We start from the raw sequence: 23,950 nt of genomic DNA, 5'->3' as shown, positions 1-23,950 counted from the left end.
TTTACTAATAATGTACATTTTGTCTTCAAAATGTTTCAAATTGTAATTAACAAAGAAAACAAAAAATCATTTTTCCAAGAGCAGGCAACAGAAACTTTTGCTTTCAAAAAATACTACTTGCCTCCAGAATTAAGGAATCGTTTTCCACTGCGGACAATCGGGTATTTGTCAGATAATCTTTTATCGGGCCATATCAAGCCATCTGCTGCAAATACAACTTTGTGATTAACTTGCTGGAATTTCTTCAATAATTCCTCAGGTCCTCCAGCAAATATAACATCATAGCTGAAGTTTGAAGAGAGTAGAAAAAATGACTGTTAAAAAGTATTTCTACATTTCGATAGCAGCATTTAACACTGAAATAAAAGAGAACAATTCTACCTTTATAGTGTATGGATACAGATGTTATACAGATGTAAGCTTTACATTTAGAAAAATGAGACTACTCTACTTTTTTTTTTCACTTCATTTACTTAGCCTTAAACCGAATCAGGTTACTTCCAATTTTTCATTCAAAACCAATCATGCTATTGAAAGGAATATATAGATTAGCCCAGTGATGAAATCCAATTTATTTTTACTACCGGTTCTGTGGGTGTGGCTTCATGGGCATGGTGTGGCTTGGTGGGCATGGAACAGGAAGGATACTGCAAAATCCCCATTCCCTCCCCACTCCTGGGGGAAGATATTACAAAATTTCAATTCCCACCCCACTCTGGGACCAGCCAGAGGTGGTATTTGCTGGTTCTCCGAACTGCTCAAAATTCTGCTACTGGTTCTCCAGAACCTGTCAGAATCTGCTGGATACTTTTCGTCTATTTGCTTCTGTCCATTTATCGCTGTAGCCATTTTTCCTCATCTTAATGTATTTTCAATATTGGAGCCAAAAGGATGAAAAGTATTTTCTGAAAGAATTGTAGACAAATGGCATGGGAGAGAGACCATTTACTGTGCTTTTCAGTATGTTCCTTCTACTGCTGAGAGCAATGTGCAGAAACCCCCAACATTCCTCACAAGTTTTTTTCCCCCATAAATTTCATTTTTGGGCATACTTTTCCACACTCCTGAGAAATTCCATTCAATTCCCCATGGTGTGATTTACTACTTTACAATGTTGTTGGAGGTGATAGAGCTGAAGCTGTTATCTTCTGTTACACAATTTTTTCCCCATTCTGAAGCCTCCATGGCTTATTCTGAAACATGTCATGTAAGGAATTCTTTAGGAAGCAGAAAAGCTAGAGCAGCTGCAAAGCTACAGAACAGGACATTCTTCCATCCTGTCCTATAGCTCAAAATTTCACCCAAGGTAATTACATGATATTACACGATATCATTTACTATTGCAGTTTTAATATTTTTATCATTTTTTTCCTTTTATTTATTGTTGTAAGCCACCCAGAGTAGCCCCATGGTCAGATGGGTGGCCAATAAATTTAACAAATAAATAAACAAACAAACATTTCTTCTTTGAAAGAAATTTCAATGGCAAATTTTCTTTCATTCAACCTTAATCAGGACTGATGGAAAAAATGAATGTAAAACAGTGTGCATTGGGTATAATGTGCCCTGTGTTTTACATGCCCAGAAAGAAATTGGTTGAGAATAGTTTCCAAAATAGTTGGTTCTTAACCTTTAGCAATAGCACTGTCTAAGTGGTTTACAGAGTCAACATATTGCCCCTCATTTTACTGACCTTGGAAGGATGGAAGGCTGAGTCAACCTTGAGCCTGGTGAGATTCTAACTGCCAAATTGCAAGTAGCCAGCAGTCAGCAGAGGTAGCCTGCAGAACTGTAATCTAACCACTGCACTATCGTGGCTCTTTAATTTGTATTCTCAAACAAATCCAAGATAGATAATACCTAGACACTCAAATGTGAAAGTTGTGATCTATGCAGATCGAGTCTATGATTTTGTCCATTTTTCTTCTCTGTCAGCTCCAGAGCATTTAAAACAAAACTAATGAGTTGTTTCAGCCATGGTGCTACTGATATTAAAGCAGAAGTGTATGTGTGTTTTAGACTGAAAGCTTACTTTAGTGTATTTGAAAATTATAGTAGATGGTGCGTTTTAAAATGGAAACAAAAATTAAATTTGATTTAATTATAGTATAAATGTAAGTTTAATTAAAATTAAAATTAAATCAAATATCCCTCTCTGTAAACATTCCAGACTATCAACTATTTTTGGAATTGATCTGAATGGTGCATCATGTTGGACGTTAGATGATTTTAATCTGTGTATATACCTAGTAAAGTTTTAAAAACCAACCTCCTACCCTGAATATGAGATAAGCATTTCTTCTTGGAGAAACCAAATATAGAATGGTTTAGATTGGGATGGATCTCACCTAACGACCAGTCGGATTTGATTAATGAAGACAACAGGGACTACTGGGATTTTCATCCCTATGCACTCATGTGACATCACACTTTATGAATGTATCATGTAGTAATGGAAATTCTAGTTGCATTACTATTGTAACCTAAGAACTAGCAGTATAATATTTTGTAAATCTGCAGCTGCAACAATTTAAGAAAATTACTCTTCTGCATTCTTTCCAAAACTTCTGAAGAAAAATATTCCTATAGAATCTGAGAAGCAACATAATTGCAATGGAATGTTGTCTTACAATCATTTTTCATCTTCAACATTATGTTTGCAAACAATTATATCAGAAATTTGTGCTGCCTTCAATCAGGGCTCATCTCAAAACATCAACTGTGGCATTACGGTTGTTTTTTTAAATAGGTATTTCATGAAAAACATTTTTAATGCTCATTTTTGTAGAAGAACAATTTGGCATGATACCTCTGCAGAAATCTACACTCATGATATTAAATAAGCCATAGAAATATATGTTGTTCTATGGCATCAGAATATTTCTTTTAATTCACCATGGAAAAAAGCCTACAAAATTGCCAGGATTTCTTCTGCGAACTCATTAAAATTAGAGAAGCATTAGAATAGTGTTTCTCAACCTGGGCAACTTTAAGCTATGTGGATTTCAATTCCCAGAATTGTGGGATTTAAAGTTACAGCTGTGTGGACTTTAACTCTCTCTACTCTGGTAGTTGAAATCCACATAGCTTAAAGTTGCCCAGGTTGAAAAACATTGCTTTAGAACATGATCCAATCAATGACCTAATCCTATTCAACCAAATTTCTACTCCAGCATCGTTGTGATACCTGTGCTGTACTTTCTCTGCAAATGCAATTAATACAACAGCAACTTGATGAAATGTAGAGGCTAACTGTATTTCCTTAAAGATTCAACATTCATTTCTGATATCTATAACCACGGAATCATTGAATTAATTACTGTGGTTTTGTGTGTTCTTTTTATTCTAGGTTATTCCCACTCTTCAAATATTTTCAAGCATTCCTATTCACCTCTAATGAACATATTATTCCACTGAAGTAGTACAAGCCAGGCTTCAATCTTCTTTATCTCTTCTTCTCTACATTATCACAAAACAACTATATTGCAGATGCAAACACAACATCTACATAGTCCCTTGCAGTTTATACATTCAGTTCCCCCAAATGGATACTTTTTTTTTTTGTAATCATGAATCAGAATAACAGAGTTGAAAGAGACCTTGGAGGTCTTCTAGTCCAAGCAGGAAATCAACTCAGATAAATGGTTTGTCCAATCTCTTCTTAAAAACCTCCAGTGTTGGAGCATCCACAACTTCAGGAGGCAAGTTGTTCCACTAATTAATTCTTCTTACAGTCAGGAAATTTATCCTTACTTGTAGGTTGGTTCTCTCCTTGATTAGTTTCAATCAAATAGGACTGTGCAGATTTATATTCTTTACCTATTCCTATTTTCTGCTTTTAATGTCTCTACCTTTTTAATCTTTCACAATGCATTCTCTCACTGCTGCTCCAACTGTTTGAAATATTTCTGTCTTTTTTTATTTTCATCTTAGTCTTTTACATGAAACAGAAAATGTAATTTTATTTTGAACCTGAAACAAACACAATGTCTCTAAAGTCCTGCCAAATTGTTCTGGGTTAGCCATTGGCCACAACTGGCCAAAAAGAAAAAAGAAATTGCAGAACTCTTTGTGCTGTTTGAATTTTAGCTAAAACAAAAGCTGCAGGGATCCTGGAACAATCTCATAGGGTAAGAAGGGCAAGGCTATTACACATCCTCTCTCTGCTGTTCTCCCATTGTAACATATCCCAGCACTTAAAATCCAGATCTTTTCTTTCCCTTTTGCTGCAGTCAATGCTTTGGGGAGGCACACTTCACTTCACTTCACTTCCCTTTTTTTTTGCATCCTCCTAGCTGCTGTCACTCATTTCCCAGAATTGCACTTCCCATTGACATCCATATTCTAATGCTTTTTGTTCCCTAAAATTTTTAATGCTATACCCTTGCCATTTTTCCATTTCCCCCCTTTTTATTATACTGTTGTTATATTGTTTCGATAATGACATTTGTACAGCATTAATTAAAACTTCTATTGTTTTGATAAAGTATTAAAAATAATAAGAGAAATAAATGTTTGATAGTATTAATTACAAGTTAGAATATTGATATTACATGAATTAAATTATCTGAATTTTTAATACATTATTGAGTATAAGATAAAAAAAGAAAAACTGCTGCAAATCACATCAAAGGATATTTTTTAATGCTATGTAGGTTTCAAAACGGAGCTAGTTACTTAGTATTGAAGCCTCCATTCTATAATTGTTAATAAAAGAAAAGAAAAGAAAAGAAAGAAGATAAGGAATACCAACTTAGCCAGAATTAGGAGGAGGAGGAGGATTTTTAACTTCTCCATTTTTGTACATCTATTTAGTAGCACAAATGCACAAATGCCACCATATCTTTTTCGCTACATGCATGGCAGCTTTGTTCTTCAAAAGATAAAAATTAAATTATGTCGATGCCATATGCTATGGACCAACCTTTAAAATCCTAACCACTTCACAATTTTATTACAGCACAGATGCAGCGATTTGAACATTAGCATCCCTTTGAATGGAGAAGTTTGGGTTGTAGGATCACTAGAAGACAATAAGGTTTCCCTTTCCAAGCTAATCTTAATACCAGGCCTATGAATCTAATTATTATGAATTTATGTATGGTGTAAATAATGTACCATGTCTAGATGATTTAGAAAGGAAGTATGCTATCAGGTTTGGAAGTGAGCTGAGTGACTTTTTCCTAGTTATTATTTCTTTTCTCTACCATCTATAGATATAAACTGAAGCAAGTAATGCTATATATATCCCCTGACCTCTTGTAAGATATTGAGTGCTGGTTCAAATCACAAACAATTGTTTAGTAAATTTGGGTCATGTAATTTTGTTGCTTGTATCCTTACGATTTATATTAATATTATATCCTGATTGCTTATTTGTACCCTATGACTATCATTAAGTGTTGTATCTTATGATTCTTGAGGAACATGTCTTTTCTTTTATGTACACTGAAAGCATATGCACCAAGACAAATTGCTTGTGTGTCTATTTCTATATCTCTTTCCAGTATAATTCAGAGTAAATGTTAAAGTTTTTAAATCAGAGTATGTTGTGTTAGGTTCTTAGAGAGTAAAAATAAGACAGAACCATGACACTAAAACTGAATATACAGGCTGTATATGGCCCTATTATTACAATGGTTGGAATCCTAAGTTTCACTTAAAAGCTGAAAAGAATCTCAAAAATCAAACAACTTTCATTAAAATTTTCTTTGGAAAATGCTCTAATTGAATGTAGAATATGTTAAGTACAAGAAATATCCTGAATAGACAAAATCTAAACATTGCTTTTCTCACCCAGACTCTAAGAAGCATATAAAAATAAGATTTATTGTAGGGGTTAAAATCTTGAACTAGGAACTGGGACACCATAAATTCTATTTTTCGAAGGCCCTTACACATGAAAACTGGCTGGATTACTTTCACTACACTCACTCTCTCTGAGCCCAACTGCCTTGAGTTGTATAAAAATAAAGGCAGGATATTCCTCTATAAATAAAGAGTGACCATAATTCTGTCAAAGAATGAAAAGCTTTCCAAGTTAATCACTAAAATACATGTCTAAATTATAACAATTCCTTAATTATAACCACTACAAAGCTGCCCACGGTTAAGTTTGCTAACCCCCTTTTCCCTGAAAAAGCCTGGTTGAGAAATTGCTACATGATTCATCTAGCTATTTTCAGTTTCATACTTAAACTTACTAAAACATAATCTTAGTAATTAAGATAAAAGGAAAATGTAAACGTATTTGGACATTAAGAGACAACATGTCCTTTAGTTAGGAGACTTCACATGTACCACTAAAATAGTCCTACGTGGCCAGGAGTCCTATAGTTCCACGAAGAGCCTCGGTGGTGCAGAGCGCAGTACTACAGGCTATTTCTGCTGACTGCCGGCTGACTGCAATTTAGCAGTTCAATTCTCACCAGGTTCAAGGTTGTCTCATCCTTCCAAGATGGGTAAAATGTGGACCCAAATTGTTGGGGGCAATATGCTGACTCTGTAAAACCACTTAGAATGGGCTGTAAAGCACTGTAAAGCAGTGTATAAATCTACATGCTATTGCTATTGCTATATTCCAAAGACTAGGAAAGTTTTATGCCGAAGTCTGCAGTTTTGAACAGCATGTCAGAACCTTCAGTTCAAAAAGTAGACAGGTGAATACAAATCCTAGATTTCCATTAATTTATATTTGATTAACATCTACTTCATTTTAAGAGTTAATATTATCCTTCTTTATTAATTTCATAATTTACTATTTCATATTAATCCCTCAATTTAGTGACAGCTATGGAAAGCTTTGAGAGTTTCACTCAATACTTGGAATGAATTCAGCCTAGGAGAGAGGATGTTCTCTGTTCTCTAAGGACTGAATAGGGCTTTAGCTTTCAGCAAAAACTGATGTGTCTCACAGATGTTACTATTTAAAACATGTATTACTTTGCAGAAACTCTATTCACATCTGGATATATATATTTCTGTAAAAAAAACCTTTAAAGAATGCCTATGGTATTCTATGTCTGGACATAGAATATGTTCAATGTTTATTGTTTGAAAAATTATTGCTAAAGTAGTGTTTTTCCAGAAATTACTATACATTAAAATGAAAAGGTACAGCAGCCTCCTTATTATTCCAAAAATATATGCATTGTCAGAAATGTTTGTAAATCGGAGTGTAAACCATTGTTTTAGAATAGGATACATAAACATTTTATTTATGTTCCTGAAGAAAAAACCATGACTAATTCTAGATGGACGATGAAGATAGAGCCGTGATGGTGAATCTATGGCATGCATGCCACAGGTGGCACGTAGAGCCATATCATTGGGCACATGAGAGTTGCCCTAGCTCAGCTCCAGCGTGCATGCATACGCTGGCCAGCTGATTTTCAGGCCTTCTGGGCCCATCAGAAGTCGGGAAACAGACTGTTTCCAGCCTCCAGAGGGTCTCCGGGAATGTGGGGAAGGCCAATTTCCCCCTCCACAGGCTGCAAGAAAGCCTCTGGAGCCTGGGGAGGGTGAAAAATGTGCCTAACGGGCTCACCATGCCATCATGTGCCAAAAACAGGGTGAATACCTGGGGTGCATGCACATGCATGGGGGCGGGATGCATTGAATTATGGGTGTACACATGCACACGCCCCACCCCACGCAACCCTTGCTTTTGGCACGCGATGGCAAAAAGGTTAGCCATCACTGTGATAGAGGGAGTGGGGAGGAAGGGAGGGAGAAGGAGAGAGAGAGAGAGATAATAGACAGGCAGAAATGGTCTCTATTTTCTTTTCAGAATGTCAAAAGCATTTCTTTACATCAAGGGTATAAAGGGGAGTTTCTACTATCTATCTCCCAGGTTCAGTAATAATCTCTAGACTCCCAAGTTTAAATTGTGCAAGACAAGTTCATAACCCTTCTAGAACCTGAAATACAAGACAAAAATGCAGCCATTATTTTGCTCATTAAATTTCTTTTCTTAAATGGTAGCTAATTCCTCCCTTCCATGGGTTTTTAATCAGCAAAGGAAATCATAGCAATGATCTACTAAAAAAAATCATTTGCAGGTAAAATTCATTAGTTACTTCATTAACTGTCCATACAATAACCCAAGATTTATCCTAACTGTGACTGAACAGATATGTGTCTTCTACATAATATATTTATTTATTATTTATTTATTTTATTAAATTTCTATACCACCCTTCTCCCGAAGGACTCAGGGCGGTGAACAGCCAAAAGATAAAACACAGAGATACAAAATTTAAAATAGATTAAAACAGATTAAACAATTTGGCTAAATTTTAAAAATATCCCATAATTAAACAAATTAAAATTAGTGTTTAAAATTTAAATTTTAAAATTTTAAAAGGGAGAAGATTTAGGCCAGGCCAGCTTGATGAAATAAAAACATTTTAAGCGCGCGACGGAAGGTGCGCAGATCCGGGATCCTCCGTATCTCCGGGGGGAGCTCGTTCCAGATCGTAGGTGCCCCCACAGAGAAGGCTCTCCCCCTAGGGGTCGCCAGTCGACATTGTTTGGCCGATGGCACCCGGAGGAGCCCCTCTCTATGGGAGCATATTGGTCGGTGGGAGGCTATTGGTGGTAGCAGGCGGTCCCGTAGATAACCAGGTCCTAAGCCATGGAGCGCTTTAAAGGTGGTAACCAGAACCTTGAAGCGCACTCGGAAGACCACCGGGAGCCAGTGCAGCTCGCGCAGGAGAGGTGTTACATGGGAGCTCCACGTTGCTCCCATAACCACCCGCGCGGCCGCACTCTGCGCCAGTTGGAGCCTCCGAGTGCACCTCAAGGGGAGCCCCATGTAGAGAGCGTTACAATAGTCCAGACGAGAGGTGACAAGGGCATGAGTGAACGTGTGTAGGGAGTCCCGATCTAGAAAAGGACGCAACTAGCGGATCAGGTGAACCTGATGAAAAACCCTCCCGGTCACGGCCGTCAAGTGCTCTTCTAGAGACAGCCGTGAATCCAGGAGGACGCCCAAGTTGTGAGCCCTTTCCGTGGGGGCCAATGATTCGCCCCCAATAGTCAGCGATGGCACCAGCTGAGTATATCGGGACGTCGGAAACCACAGCCACGCAGTCTTGGATGGGTTGAGCCTGAGCCTGTTCCTCCCCATCCAGATCCGTACGGCCTCCAGGCACCGGGACATCACTATTGATATATTGATAATTATCAATAGTATAATATATCAATAGAGACTGGAATTCACGGTCTTTTTATGGTCATTATGAACTTAAAATTTATTTGTGTCTTTAAAAAAAGGGATGCATATCAATGGAAAATATAACTATAGAATAGAATAGAATAGAATAGAATAGAATAGAATAGAATAGAATAGAATAGAATAGAATAGAATAGAATTCTTTATTGGCCAAGTGTGATTGGATACACAAGGAATTTGTCTTGGTGCATATGCTCTCAGTGTACATAAAAGAAAGAAAAGATACATTCGTCAAGAATCATAAGGTACAATGCTTAAAGGTAGTCATAGGGAACAAATAACTACACAATTCACATTTGCCTACCCTGTTTTCCCCAAAAGAAGACATCCCCTGATAATAAGCCCAATCGGGCTTTTGAGTGCATGGCAATAAGGCCAAGCGCTTATTTCAGGGTTCAAAAAAATATAAGACAGGGTCTTATTTTTGAGCAAATACGGTATCAATATAAATATTGTATAATGGCAATTCAAGCACCTCAAGAATCCCAAACTTGGACACTACTTTTCTGTCTGTTGCCAAAAACATTCCATAAACTTCTCTTAGGTAAGATGGATGGTATAGAAATGTGATAAATATATAAATTCCACTGCAGCTTTTTGCAGAATGCTCATTGATTTATCTAATGTTATATTCTTTGTAAGCAGCCCAGAGTCACTGATAGTGAGTGGTTGGACATATAAATCTAATTAATTAAGTACCAATTCCAGAAAATTTTCCCAGGCCGAGTTCTGTTCTCTGCACCTTTGTTCTCAAGAACTTTTGAAAAACAATAACTTCCTTTCTAAATAATTTATTCATGATAGCTTTTGTGTGAAGTCTTGGTATACCTTTCTGCCATGATACATAAATGTTATGAATATGCAATAGACCACATAGAAAGGAAATGCATGCATGTGTTTCATCCTTGTGCGTCATGTACATAAACTATAGTCACAAGCTGCTGGGTGGCTTTGCTCTCCATTTCTCCAAAGAAATTCTGACTGGCATGCATGTTTTGATCATAGCAAGCAAATATTCTAATAGTTAAGGGTTAAATGGATGCTCTACTATTAGGATCAGAAAAGATAGCAACATTTAATTATTTCAAAGGTTATGGGGAATAAGGTTGCAACAGTAACAAAGCACAACACATAAATAAACCAGAAGTATACAAATACAGTATATTAAGTAACAAAAAATGAACATCTTACATTAATTGAAAAGAGCAGTTTTGTAATACCTGTTAACAAGCTATGACTCTTGTAAAAGGGCATATAATGAATCTAGATCAGAAGTTTGATAAACAAATAAGTGAAAATCCATGGTAAATGGTAATGGTAAATTACTTCTGTAATCCTTCCCAGAAAAGCACATGATGAAAGTTTTTAGAAGTTGAACTTGACTTGAGGAGTTTTATCTTTTACGAGCTGCTAATCCTATTTGGAGTCCAGGAGGGTACCAGAGAGAGAGGGGTGCTGTTTTACAAAAGGAAAAGAAAACAGACTTTTTGCATGTTCTAAGTGTATGGCAGGAATTTGGGGGAGGGAGAGAGTAGGTTTCTAAAATCTTTCACTGTTACCCTTTCCCCAAGTTTTGGCAGAAGGATTAAAGAAAAGAAATTTGCTTTTGGATTTCTTCTGTTTCCAAAAACGATCTGGTTGATGCTACAAACAGCCCTCTGGGCAATTTGACCAAACCAGAGACTAAGATAAAGAACAATGCAAAATAAGGAAAAGGTGACAGAGAGAGGAAAGTGGCAGCTGGCTCAGAGCTACAGTTTTCCTATTTCCAAAGCTGAAAGCATAAATGTTAAGCCGGTGACATGATCCAGATGCAACCCAGATCACAGCTTTCCAGACAGCATTTTCTTCACCACAAAGCAGAATGACCTAATGTTATTGTGCTGGCTTCTTCTACCCTTTCTCTGTCCCAGAAAATCATCCAAACTATTTGTTAAAGTAGTCACAAAGCAGTCAGGCAAAAAAGAAGAAAAAAGAAAAAAAGAAAAGGATATGTTGGGAATCAGATTACTTTTGTTAATTTGTTCTAATTATTTCTTTTTAATTAGTCCAGAGGTTAATTGTGTGGTAACCACTTAACTTCCCTAAAAGTAAAAAATATATTAACAATAACTTTATTAACAAAAAGGCAAAGTATGACCCTACATGTGTGACCCTGAAAATTAAACATACTTTATATTTCTTCCAAATATCAATGACAAATGCTAAAATTCTTGTCTGACCCAAAGATACAATCCTTCTTTTTATATACTTGTAGGAAATATTTCCAGAGCAGAAAGAAAAGTAATATCAAGGTTCATGACTCAGTATTTGATTTTCCATTTCAGAAGGTTGGAAAGTTGCTATTAACTAGCTACAGTTTCTGTGCATTTAATATTGCAAATTAAAAAGACATGTTGCCTAGTCTTTTCTGACAGAAAGGACTAACTCATACAAGAAGAATGAGCTGTACAATTCTAGGCTGCACAATGCATACTCCTAAAGTCTTAATAATCTCTTTGGCATCTTCAAAAATATAACTGCAATAGTCTTTGACAATGTTTTACATATGTAAATCCACTTGAAAAAAAAAAAAAACTGGATGTAGAAAACAGATTCTAACTCTGTTCCTTAAGAGAGACTTGGGCAGCAGAAAAGATCCAGCATGATGCAACAAAACTAACTATGTTACAATGTTCCCAATGACTAAAATATGAAATCCCAAACAAGGAGTTCTTCTTACCAGTCCACATACATAACCACCAAATCTTCCTGATCAGCATATGTCTCCAATGCAGATTTTATCAGACGTACTTTCTGGCCTCCACCAATAGAATTCGGTCCATTTCTTCCTTTCCACTTTTCACCTTTGCCTAAAACCTAGAAACAGAAATAACATGGTTTTTATTTTTATTCTTTTGGGAGGTAGGGGGAGGGTTATTAAAAATATATTGCCATCATTTCTGTAGTTAACAGGAACACCGACAGCTGGGCTGTGTCAGTGTCAACCTTGAAGCTGATATGGTCGAAGCCATCTTGAGCCTCAGTGAGGAGCTGAGGGATAGGGGGAGATTAGAGATAGGTGAGCTTGTGTAGTCAAAATAAAATACTTTCCCCTGGGAATCAAGGACATTCTCACACCTGGCAGGAGGAAGGAAGACTGATGTTACCAGACCCACAGACACTGCCATAATTGGGCCATATGACTGACTGTTTGGGTTTGAAGGAAAACTTTTTACTTTTAATTAGGTGAAGGGGCCCCTCAGATTTGGTTTTCATCAGATATGTGCCAATATGATATTTTCAATAAAGCTATTCTTTGAGGAATTCTCCGGCCTCAGAGTTTTTGCTTGCAATGGATCTATTACTTGGAACCCTGACAGTGAGATCCATAGCTGTTCTGGTTTTATCCAGTTCTACTTCAGATTTTTACAAAGGAATCTTTCCTAAACCTGCCAAGAATTGAATGTGTTGAAGTCAATAATCAAGATAAATTTCACACTGTTTCTCAACTTCAGTGTTTTGATTCAGGTGACAAAAATTATAAAGTACTTCTACCTATATCTAATTTCTCATAGCCATTTTTTTTAGTTGTGAACTACAGATACAATTATTTTTTTAGTTTTAATAGAAATAGCAACATCTACTATGGGTCCAGTCTTGAAAGTGGACTAAATCTGAATTTGGTGCTCTCTGATCTTGGTTGTTTGCTTGCAGATGTTTCAATACCCAACATCATCAGACTGATGATATTACTTGGTTAAGTAATAAAACATCTGTAAGCAAACAACCAGGATCAAAGAGCACAAGAGAGGTATAGTTCAACCCTCAGTTATAGATATTTTCTTCTATTGGAGTGAACTAAATCCTCTCTGGAAGACTACCAAAAAAATATCCTTTGTCCACAAAAAAAAACAAAAACTAATAGATTTATCCACTACTTTGAGTGGAATTCAGACAAAAACTGTAATATATATATTTATTTTATTTATTTGTTTCAATTTGTATACCACCCTTCTCCAACAGGACTCAGGGCAGTGAACAGCCAAAATAAAAACAGAACATACAAAATTTAAAAGCAGTTTAAAATAATTAAATATTTTTGGCCGCAATTTAAAACAAAAATTTAAAATCAATTAAAATTTAACCCAAAACTGTGGGATCAAGCCAGCCAGATAGTCTTCTACTTACAACCATATATTTAATGACCATTCAAATTTACAATGGCACTGAAAAAATGACTTATGGCCACTTCTTACACATATGACTATTCCAGCATACCCACAGTCACATAATCAGACAGGCATGTATTTACAATGGCTGCAGCACCTCAAGGTCCTTGGATTATCATTTGCAATCACCTTAGGGAACTTCTAATAAATAAAGTCAATGGGGAAGGCAAATCCACTTATGTATCTCATGATTCACTTAACAACTATATTGATTCAGTTAATAACCATGGCAAAAAAGAACATAAAATGAACCATTATGCATTTAACTGCTTTGCTTAGCAATCAAAATTTTGAGCTCATTTATACAGGAATAAGTCTTATACACTACCTGTATAAGAAAGCTTTTCAACTTGGAAAAATACTAATAAAACAGTCTCCAATTTCTTTTCCCTAGATCTAAGAAACTTACACTCCTACCCTTATCCATTCTGTACCATCATTCTGTTTACAGTGGCCTTCTGCCCATGTCACAAAATTTTGCAGAATATTCTACTATATAGAATATATTCTATTCTATTTTAAGAGTTGCTGTAAGATAATGCTGTTGTAATTTCATGTGAAAGAAAAAATGGGAAGGGTTACTATATGGTTAAGAATATCCTCTCATATTTGAAGACTGGTGACATTGGTTTCTGTAGTTTGGGATACAGAAAATTTATGAGTAGTGAAATACAGATTAACTTTGGAGGATATGATATTTGAAAGAGCGTATATATGTATAATAGGCTTCACTTTAACTTTTCTTTTTTTAAAGGAAAGAATAGTTGACCCCTGACTCCACTTGTGTTAAAAGAACTGATTGATATTCACTAACTTTTACAACATATACTTGGAATTAAAATATCAAAAATATAAAAAGAACCAAAAGTAAGGGTAGACTGAGGAAAATTACTCCTTTCTGTGCAAATCGGGAAAAAGCTTCTGGTGCTTTATCTCTATTCCTTTACATTGCACTAATGCCTAAAAAAATTCCTAAAATCCTAAATATGTTTTTACACTATTGTAGCTAAAGTACTTTCATAATACTAAGCTGCAGATTGTTCAATCATTGTTACATGATCTGATATTTACTGAAGTGGCTGGTTGTGAAATTCAAAAAAATTGAGACGGGATCAAGGTTTTAATAGGTACAAAACATTAGAACAAATATGATCTTTCTTGTCTTCTTTACTCCTTTTGATTGTGATTATAAAACTTTTTTCTCAAGCCAGTAACTAGGTATAGTAAACTAGAAAAACAGGAGAAAGCTCACACCTGATATCATGATTTCCAATCGCTATTTAGGTTGGTATGAAAAGTAAATTTGGTTGTTTTTTAAAAGAACTTATAAACTAGCTGGAAACAGTCAATAGCGTCTAAATATATTAGGTGAATCAGTTATTCTCTGCACAGATGAACTCTGTTCTTTCATTCTTAAATATGTCATATTTTCTCCTTTTTAAAGAGATCCTTTGTGGAAATAAGTGACACATGTATAGGCATCTTCCAGAGTGGTACGGTGGCCTAGAGGTGGAGCGCTCACCTCACAATCAGGAGGCTGTAACTTCGATCCTAGATAGAGGCAGATATTTCTCTCTCTGGGCACAATGAGAATATATCTGCTAAACAAAACACTGCATTGGCGACAGGAAGGGCATCCGGCCAGTAAACATTCTGTTAGCTCCATTCAGTTGCCCAGACTTCACCCCGCAAAAAAGATGATGTATAGGCATCTTCCACTTGATCAGTTGCTGCCTTATTTTAAAGTTACTAAACCATGATTATGTTTGAAGTCTTTTAAGCACATAATTTTGCATACATATGCCTAGGCTGTTAATAAAAATGTTTACTGGCAACACAACATAAAGCACAATCCAGTTTCCACTCCAAATTTTCAATATCTCTGTAATACTAATTGGATAAAAAAGTTTTTGTTTTAGATTAAAGGAAACCTGATCTAAAGATCATGACCTGAATATCTTGGTAATATTCACTTGTAAATGATGGTTCTAAAACTAAAGAGGCTATTATCATTATATGTGTATTGACTAAATCAGAGAAACAAGTATCTTACTGAATCTACGAGCCAGAATAAAATCATCAAACCAAAAATAAATTGCACTGAGATGGCAAGAGGTGATATTGTTAATATGAAATTATGGAATAAAAGGGAATATTTTGAAATTGTAATAAATGCAAGCACCATGAAAATAATTGAGTGGAAACAGAAAGAGGTAATATTTACAGACAGTTAAAAATCTTGCCAACATTTCAGTCTATAACTCTTTGAAACTGCGTCCTAAAATGAATAAAAGACAGCATCTGGAAGATTAAGAGCTAGGCAATACTAACAAAGTGCTATAGGAGGGAATAATATTGAGCTGGCAAACACATGCAGCACACAGCAACAAAAAGATTTTCTAATTTCATTCTGTGTTTTCATTTTAGCATAGTATAACCTAATGCATAAATTCCCCATATACACAGAGTGGATATTGTCTGCAACATCGTGAAAGGGCAACTGAACACAAAATACCTTTACTGTGTAGTTGAAGTGATTTGCTGATTGCATAAATCGGTGGAAGCCATCTGTTTCCTTGGTTGCGATAGTTAGAATTAAAAGCTTATCTATTGAAGGAAAAAGGAGAAAACATTTGTTCCTGATTGATAAAACAAGATAGCTGAAAAATAAGGAACAATTGTAAAGTTGGCCAAATTCATCAACATCTCATGTAATAAATCAAATCTTCATTTTATCTTCAATCATAACAGTAAACTAAGTTAATTTGTTTCATTAGCTCAGAATTTAAGAAGTTGACATAAACTTAGCTGTTAAAAAACAGCATAAAAGAACACTATTAAATGGAAATATATTATCCATTATCTAAATTATAGTTTAATTTAATTATACAAATTATATAATTTATAACTAGGATGAAATATAATCTATCAACACACTTCATTTTAAAGACTGGAATGAAAACTGTCAAGTCTGTTTCAAAAGCTGGCTTATGGAAAACATCTGTCTAAATGAATTGTCAGTGTCCAATTACATAAGATAGGAACCATTGCAAGTTCAGGCCAGATTTATAACTTGGCCTCTACAGCATACCACTGCTAATCTAAATTCTTCAAAATGTTTATATTCACAATATTTTATATATTCTCTGAATATCTGTCTGTCTGTCTATCTATCTATCTACCTACCTACCTACCTACCTACCCATCCACCTATCTACACACACACAGACACATAGATGAACAAAGCCATTTAGAAGCCATTCACATTCATGGAGGGAAATTTTATATATATATATACATTTGCCTCCAATATATATATATATATTCTCTCTAGCCAAGTTCCACCTACGTAAACCAAGATCTTATGCAGCCCTAGTTCAGTGAAATCACAATTCACTAGTTTCTGGGCTTTTTTTCCTTCTGGCAGCCAGCAGACTCTGTCACGAGTGTTTCTAGGATTTCTGTGGCTACTTGCCTACTCACAAACAGTATGGTTTCAATCAAGCCATCTCCTGTTTGTAATTACCTGCAAGCCTTCCCCGCCCTAGTTAATTGCAGGTTAACTCCCTATATAAGCAAGGACCTTTTCGCTTGCTACTCGGGCCTAGACTCCTGGTTTAGGCTTAAATGCACAGCTCCTGCAAGAAGCTCAGTGCAACGCTGCAGATGGGAGAAGAATGCAGATAAGGACTCCAGATGCCGTTGCAGAGAAACTCCCATGGATGCTTGCCTTTTGCTGTTTTGTAGCATGCAAGCTATCATCGGGACTGCTGTTGCTGGACGTTTTTCCTCCCACAAGCTTCAAGCAATGTTTGCTGTTTGAACCGTTTTTACTTCAGGTGACTTTTAGCTGTGAAGTCTGTGCTGCCCCCACTTGGATTGCCTTGATGATGTATCGACACCAAAGCTGCTTACCTTCATGCTAGCTTTATTCTCTTGTGAACTGTTTCGGTATTGTGGAGAGGGATCTAGGGAGATAGCCTTGCTTCGCATACCCAGATAAGACTTTGTTTTTAATGTGCTTTCTTAAAGACATAGTGCTTTTTAAATGTTTTAAAGTAAATTATATTTTTACACAAGACGCCTCTGTCAGAATTATTTCAGTCTCAGTGTGTTTGCTCATGAGCTGGTTTACGGTCCGGGGTACCCCTCAACCCCATTTCATAACAGACTCTTTGCTGCCCATTGGTCTGCTGGCTGCCAGAAGGAAAAAAAGCCCAGAAACTAGTGAATTGTGATTTCACTGAACTAGGGCTGCATAAGATCTTGGTTTACGTAGGTGGAACCTGGCTAGAGAGAAATACACATAAAACCTACGAAAAAGAAAGAAAAACATATATAGAGAGAGGGGGGGAGGGAGGGAGAGAGAGGGGGGGAGAGAGGTCTTTGGTTATTCGGGTTTTCTCCCGCATAAAATTGGAAGTGTCTTGGTGACGTTTCGACGAATTCTCATTCGTCATCTTCAGGCTGGTGTTTTCAGCTTCGTGCTTCTAGGAGCAATGTGTGATCGCAGCTGTTTCTTCCTTTTAACTGCCAGTGGGGGTGTCACCTGATTGGTTGGGGGCTTGGCTGTGCTCTGATTGGATGGGGGGTTGGCTGTGCTCTGATTGGATGGGGGGGTTCTGTTTGGGTGGGGGCTTGGTTTTGCTCGGGCTAGTCTGAGTTGCAGAAGGATTTGAGCTGGTGAGCAGCTCAATATATATGTGCACATATATGTGTGCTTACTTTTTTTTTTTTAACAGAAATGACAACAATTTTTATTTGTGAATGGAAAAAGGGGAATTATAGGAAGAAATGATTATGCTCATAATTTCATAGAGCTTACTTTTATAGCACTAATGGAAAAATACATTCTGAGTGGCTTCAATTTGAATGTTACTGAGAATTAGTCAATAATGGATTTCTACTTCAGTCTATTATTTTAAATACCTCACCACTAGTACTAGTTATAGAGAGCCAATTTGGTGTAATTATTAAGGTATCAGGATAGAAATCAAGAAACTGTGATTGCAAGAGAATGACGATGATTTAACTAGAAATCTGGGGGACTTTGGATCAGACACTTTCTTTCAGTCCTAGAGAGGGGGAAATAGCAAACCACTCCTGAAAATTTTTGCCAACATGTCTAGACAATCAGACACAATTAAACCAAAGGGGGAAAACAGGACTACAGTAGTTATATTTCAGCATGGGGAAAATATTTATTAGATATGACATTAATTACAGGTGTTGTTACTATTTTTAAAAAAGTACTAGTGAATTGAAAGTTGCAGTATAATTCTTAACAAATTCCCTTGTGAACTATAGAACAATGCAATGATGAAGCTACTATTTTTTCTTCTTTGTTTGAAAAGCAAGAATTATGAAGCTTGTGAAAGAGAAAAATAGAAATATAGTATTCTGGAAAATGAGATTGCCTATGACTAAGTAATACAAATCAAATCTCTCAACAGCAACAAAATTACTTCCATTCCATTTTAAATAACATTGTGGAAATGATGAAACTTTGATACTGTATATACTGTACGATTTTTGTGGAAGGCCTGCAAGTTCAATTTATTTCTGGTATTCTAAACAAATTCCTAGTCTTAAGATTTGGAACTTATTTTACATTAGATTCTAGTTAAATCACCATCATCCTCTTACAAGCCCAAAACCTTCTTACTCCTGTTTTATCTTACCAACAGTCTTACCAAATATTCTTTCTCAGGAATTAAGAAGCAATGGGGTTTAAGTGTGAGATACAAGTAAGAGACGTGTTTTCTGCAACCATAGGAACACGCCTTTGCTCTAATCACCTGATAGCAAAAACATTTAATTGTTTACAAATATTCTACTCCAGTCAGAATACCACACAGAAAAATGTATAAATTAATATTTATCTATAATGTTCTTAATTTTATTCCTTTATAGTTAACTCTCAGCTGAGTCCACCTGAGTGGGTTGTTGTGGGAAAAATAGCAGGAGCAAGGAATATTAGGTACTACATTTGTCCCTTTCAGCTACATATAAAGTGATAAAATCAGGATAAAAATCTAAAGATAAATAAAGTAATAGGTCTGCTTATATGTCAAAAGTACGGTAATTCAAAAGTGCACAGGAATAGACAAGCTGCTTTTTAAAGCAGCCATATCTTTTCTCTTGTTTCTACTCAAATCTGAAGAAAACAGAAAAGGTAATCTGCTTTAAGGAGTTAAATGAAGCATTGATTTTTTTTTCACTTATGTAAAAAAAGATATGGTTGCTTTAAAAAGATGCTGTTCCTCTTTTTAAGTTTTTTTTTTCAAAGCACACACAACTATACAAAAGATTTTGACCATGCTGTGGATTTTTAGAGTTACAAGCAATAAGGCAGGAAAAGACTATCTGGCCATAAATTAAATTCAGCCATAAATTCATCAGGACTGCTGAAGCTAAAAATTATATCAGTTTATAGTTTATTAAATTTCTTCTTCTGATATTATTGATAGATATTACATTTCAACTCTTTTTTTAAAAAATGCATGCTTTCTGTATGACTGCATTTTAAGTTTATATTGCTCATTGTGTGAAAAGGAAGGCTTAATTTAATTTCTATTATTTGTATGTCTCAGCTTGCAAAATTTGTATTTTGAGACACATCAAAAGAAATTGCTAAACAAACAAACAACATTCTCTTATATGAAATTAATTTAATCATATGTTGCATCAAGCATTAATGTGGTTGCTTGGTTTTATTTAGAATCATGTGTGACTCGGGCTACTGTGATTTGTTTACCAAATCATGATTAAACAAACGTCAGCTTTTGCAATTTGTAAAGCCACCCTCTCTGAGTGACAAGACGGAGATTATATATTGGAATTTATTAACTCTTACTAGGGGTTGAGAAAAAAACAAAGAATCAATTTGAACAGGATTCTAAAATTCAATCATTTGGATAAAATTCAATTGCCTTGCATATAACTTGGTCAGCAAACTTCTGGGGCCATATTCTGGAAAAGCAATATACTTTATACTACTTAAAACAATGAAGAGCCAAAATCTATTTTGTACTTTATTGGAAACATTCTTACTGTGCAAAAAGATTTATTTTCTTATGTTATTCTCAAGGTGTTTCAGAATTTCTTTAAACATTTTTGGTGTATTTATTTTATCTTCATTGTTACAATATGTTGTAAATATTAGCACAGAGCTAATATTAAATATATGAAGCATTCAGAATTCTAGTACATTGGCCATTTTATGACAAGTAATACTTAAAATTAACTACTCCCTCCACCTACATCCCCCCCATCCCCACAAAATACTCCAAACACAACAAACCATTTACTTCAATTGGTCTTTGGATTAGTATAAAGTCTATTTACAATAAGTATGGATTATTTTACATATTTTAACAAGACACGGTTATATTGTATGTATAAATTAGGCATCCATCAGTTAAGGAACACTATGTTTTAATACTGCTAGTCATACCAAAGAGAGACACCTATACCATTAGCTTTTTTCACAATTGTTCATATTGACTGAAGTTGTTGGAAATTGAAATTCAGCAAAATCTGGAGAGTCAGAGTTGCCAAATCTCTATTCAGATCCCTATTGGTACAAACATAACCTAAAATACAGCTAATTTCACAAAATGTGGGAGCAAGGTGATAAAAATAGGCATTCTCTTGAAAAGCTACATAAACAGTTTGACCAAGAACATTCTATATCAACTTTATCCATCCTTTTGCCCTTCTGTTTTGTTGGATTTTAAGACCTATCAGCCTCCCTGGAGATGGTGGGAACTGCAGCACAATGAAGGCTAGAAGCTACTAAGACAGAAAAGGCTATCCTTTATGCCTACACTCAGCAGTCCATGTGTCCATAACATTTTCCCCCTGATTTACAAATTTACAAATATAGGTATGGATTATGCTCCTATAAGTTTATTTTTATATATCTAAGTCATCTACTTATGCAGTAATTTTAATAAAAGTTATTAAGGGTTATAATTAAATAGATAAAAACTAATATAAACTAAAATATGAAAGAAAAAATTACAAATAGTGCATAAAAGAAAAAATGCAAAGGAAAATAAGAATATAGCAAAGAAAAAAGAAATATATAAAGAAATAACTTTACCCGTCATCATTTTAGTAACTTATCATCTTTTCTTAAAATATAACAAATAATTTCTTCTTCCCATATCCTCCTTCTTATCTATAAATAAATCCTTAAAAAGTCAATTTGGTTTAATTGTTAAACCAGGTGGCTGTGAGTTCTAGTCCCGCCTTAGACATAAAAGCAAGCAGACTCGCCTTGAAACAGTCACTCTCTGAGTTGTTGTGAGGAAAATGGCAGAAGGAAGATATATTAGGTATGTTCATTAACTTGAATTATTTATAAAATTAATAAAGGTGGGATAGAAATAAATAAAATAAAGCTTCATTGTTCAGTCCTGATAAGGAAATTTTTACTAAAGGTTACAAAAGATAACAACGTATCTGCTTCAACCTTGATCAAATAAAGCAACATTATATTCCTTCCTTTTCCTTTTAACAATCTTGAACTTTCAATTTGAAAGATAGCTCTTTCAAATAATGTCCTGGTTTGTTTTTATTTTTTCTTTGTTCCTTCTCACAAAATTCTTTAATAAGACTTTTTTTGTTAATCCACTATAGGAAATAGTATAGAAAAGTATAGAAGTCACTCCCTTGGTTTGTTATTGATATATCCATTTTAATTATTAAGACATGAGTTTCTTTTATAATTCCAGTTTAGCATCTTTTTCCATATCATTCTTATAGCCTGTCATTTCTAAATCAAGCTCAGTTTTGTCAGAAACAAACTTGTTGCTCTTCCATAACTTCTTTGAAATGGAGTTCTATCTACAGAGGCAGACACTTTTCAAATTAACTACTGGGTCCATTGTTCAAACATATTATTCATTATGAGAATGTTAAAATATTTTGCTTCTTTCTGTATCAGTAAATTAAGTGTTCTCTAGCTTTTAGCTCATTCTGGTTCCCTTTAGTGTCGAACATTCAAATTCTCATCCTGGTTTTTCTCATGAGGAGCAATCGGCTGGAGCACTTGTGGGCACTCTATATTAGTTGGTCCCAAGAGGAATCACGAAGAGATGGTCTTCTCGCCAGCAATTCATTTTGCTGCATTTGTTGGCTTTACTTCAGTTCACCATTTTTTCCCTGGAAGTCATGCTACTTATGTAGTAATTAAAAAAGAGAGCATTTTCCATAATGAAAATCAAATGCTAGGCTGTTTTGTTTGAGCAAGAAAAATGATTGCCTACAAGAAATTAACATTCTTCTGACAATAATTGAAAAGTCTTCATCAGATTTATATTACATTTAATCTATGGTCATATATAGAACCACTTTCTTTTTACATTCTAAAATGCAGTTCTGCAATCCATTCAAAATTTCAGTTCTGTCATTGTCTTTTTCAATAATTCATTAAAGTTATTTTATTTTCCAAGCATGTGGGATTAAATAGAAACTTAATGGACACTTTGAAAATACAAGTTATAGGACTGTATTGCATTACAAATCTTAACTTAGTGTAGCTAACATATGGAATGTGTATGCTTTCTTTTTAGACCTTTTTTAAAGGATTGTTTTTATAGTTTATGCAAATTATTATACCAATTTGAAGTCCTGCTTTGAGCCAAAAGTTGACTTCTTCAAAAAAAGAGAGAGAGAGACAGCTTCGCATCAGGGGTGAAATCCAGCAGGTTCTGACAGGTTCTAGAGAACCAGTAGTGGAAATTTTGAGCAGTTCAGAGAACCGGTAGCAGAAATTTTGAGTAGTTTGGAGAACCAGCAAATACTACCTGTGGCTGGCCCCAGAGTAGGGTGGGAATATAGATTTTGCAATATCCTTCCCCCAGGAGTGGAGAGGGAATGGGTATTTTGCAGTATCCTTCCCCTGCCACGTCCACCAAGCCACGCCCACCAAGCCACACCATGCCCACCAAGCCACGCCCACAGAACCAGTAGTAAAAATAAATTGGATTTCACCACTGCTCTGCATCCTTTACCTAACATTTATAAATGTTAACACCATTACTTTTCATGCATTTTTAGCTTTCACAGGAGAAAATGCATGACTGAAGTAAAAGAGGTCATCAGGTTGAGGATAATATAACTCCAAGTACCAACTTCAGGAGAAGGATGGGAAAGTTGTCTCCTGCTTGTAAATACCCCTGATGCATCTGAATGGCCACTGGCAGGACCAATAGGCTCACTTAAGGTGGATCTTGGCCAGACCCAACCAAACAGTTCTTATGTTCTAAGGTATGAAACATTTTTACTTATATTAAATATGTGCGCAGCTGACATTACTATAGTTTTACACTGAAATTAAACTTTTTAAAATATTTCCTGAAATATACACTGATAAACTACTAGTTCACTTGAATAGCAATTACTGGCACACAGTGTAAACTACAAATTACTGTAATAATATAATATTCAAATGTCTTTCTAGTGCCTAGCCAGTTCACAAAGAGTAAAGAAATTA

General features: G+C 35.3%; 1 protein-coding gene across 1 annotated transcript in view; it reads right to left on the bottom strand.

Moving 5' to 3' along the window:
* PLOD2 (procollagen-lysine,2-oxoglutarate 5-dioxygenase 2) overlaps nt 1-23,950 on the bottom strand; it is a 65,204-nt gene that overhangs the window by 32,193 nt on the left and 9,061 nt on the right. Inside the window, exons 2-4 of the mRNA XM_070946370.1 lie at nt 15,962-16,053; nt 11,958-12,094; nt 122-285 (exon numbers count right to left, since the gene is read on the bottom strand). Of these exons, the coding sequence (XP_070802471.1) occupies nt 122-285; nt 11,958-12,094; nt 15,962-16,053 (393 nt within the window). The remainder of the gene's footprint in view (nt 1-121; nt 286-11,957; nt 12,095-15,961; nt 16,054-23,950) is intronic.

The sequence above is a fragment of the Pituophis catenifer genome, unplaced genomic scaffold, assembly GCF_029215685.1.
Source record: "Pituophis catenifer annectens isolate HBS135680 unplaced genomic scaffold, rPitCat1.0.hap2 SCAF_6, whole genome shotgun sequence".
In the NCBI taxonomy this organism is placed as follows: domain Eukaryota; kingdom Metazoa; phylum Chordata; class Lepidosauria; order Squamata; family Colubridae; genus Pituophis; species Pituophis catenifer.
The sequence above is the reverse complement of the archived record's forward strand: the minus strand, read 5'-3'. Positions and strand labels throughout refer to the sequence as shown.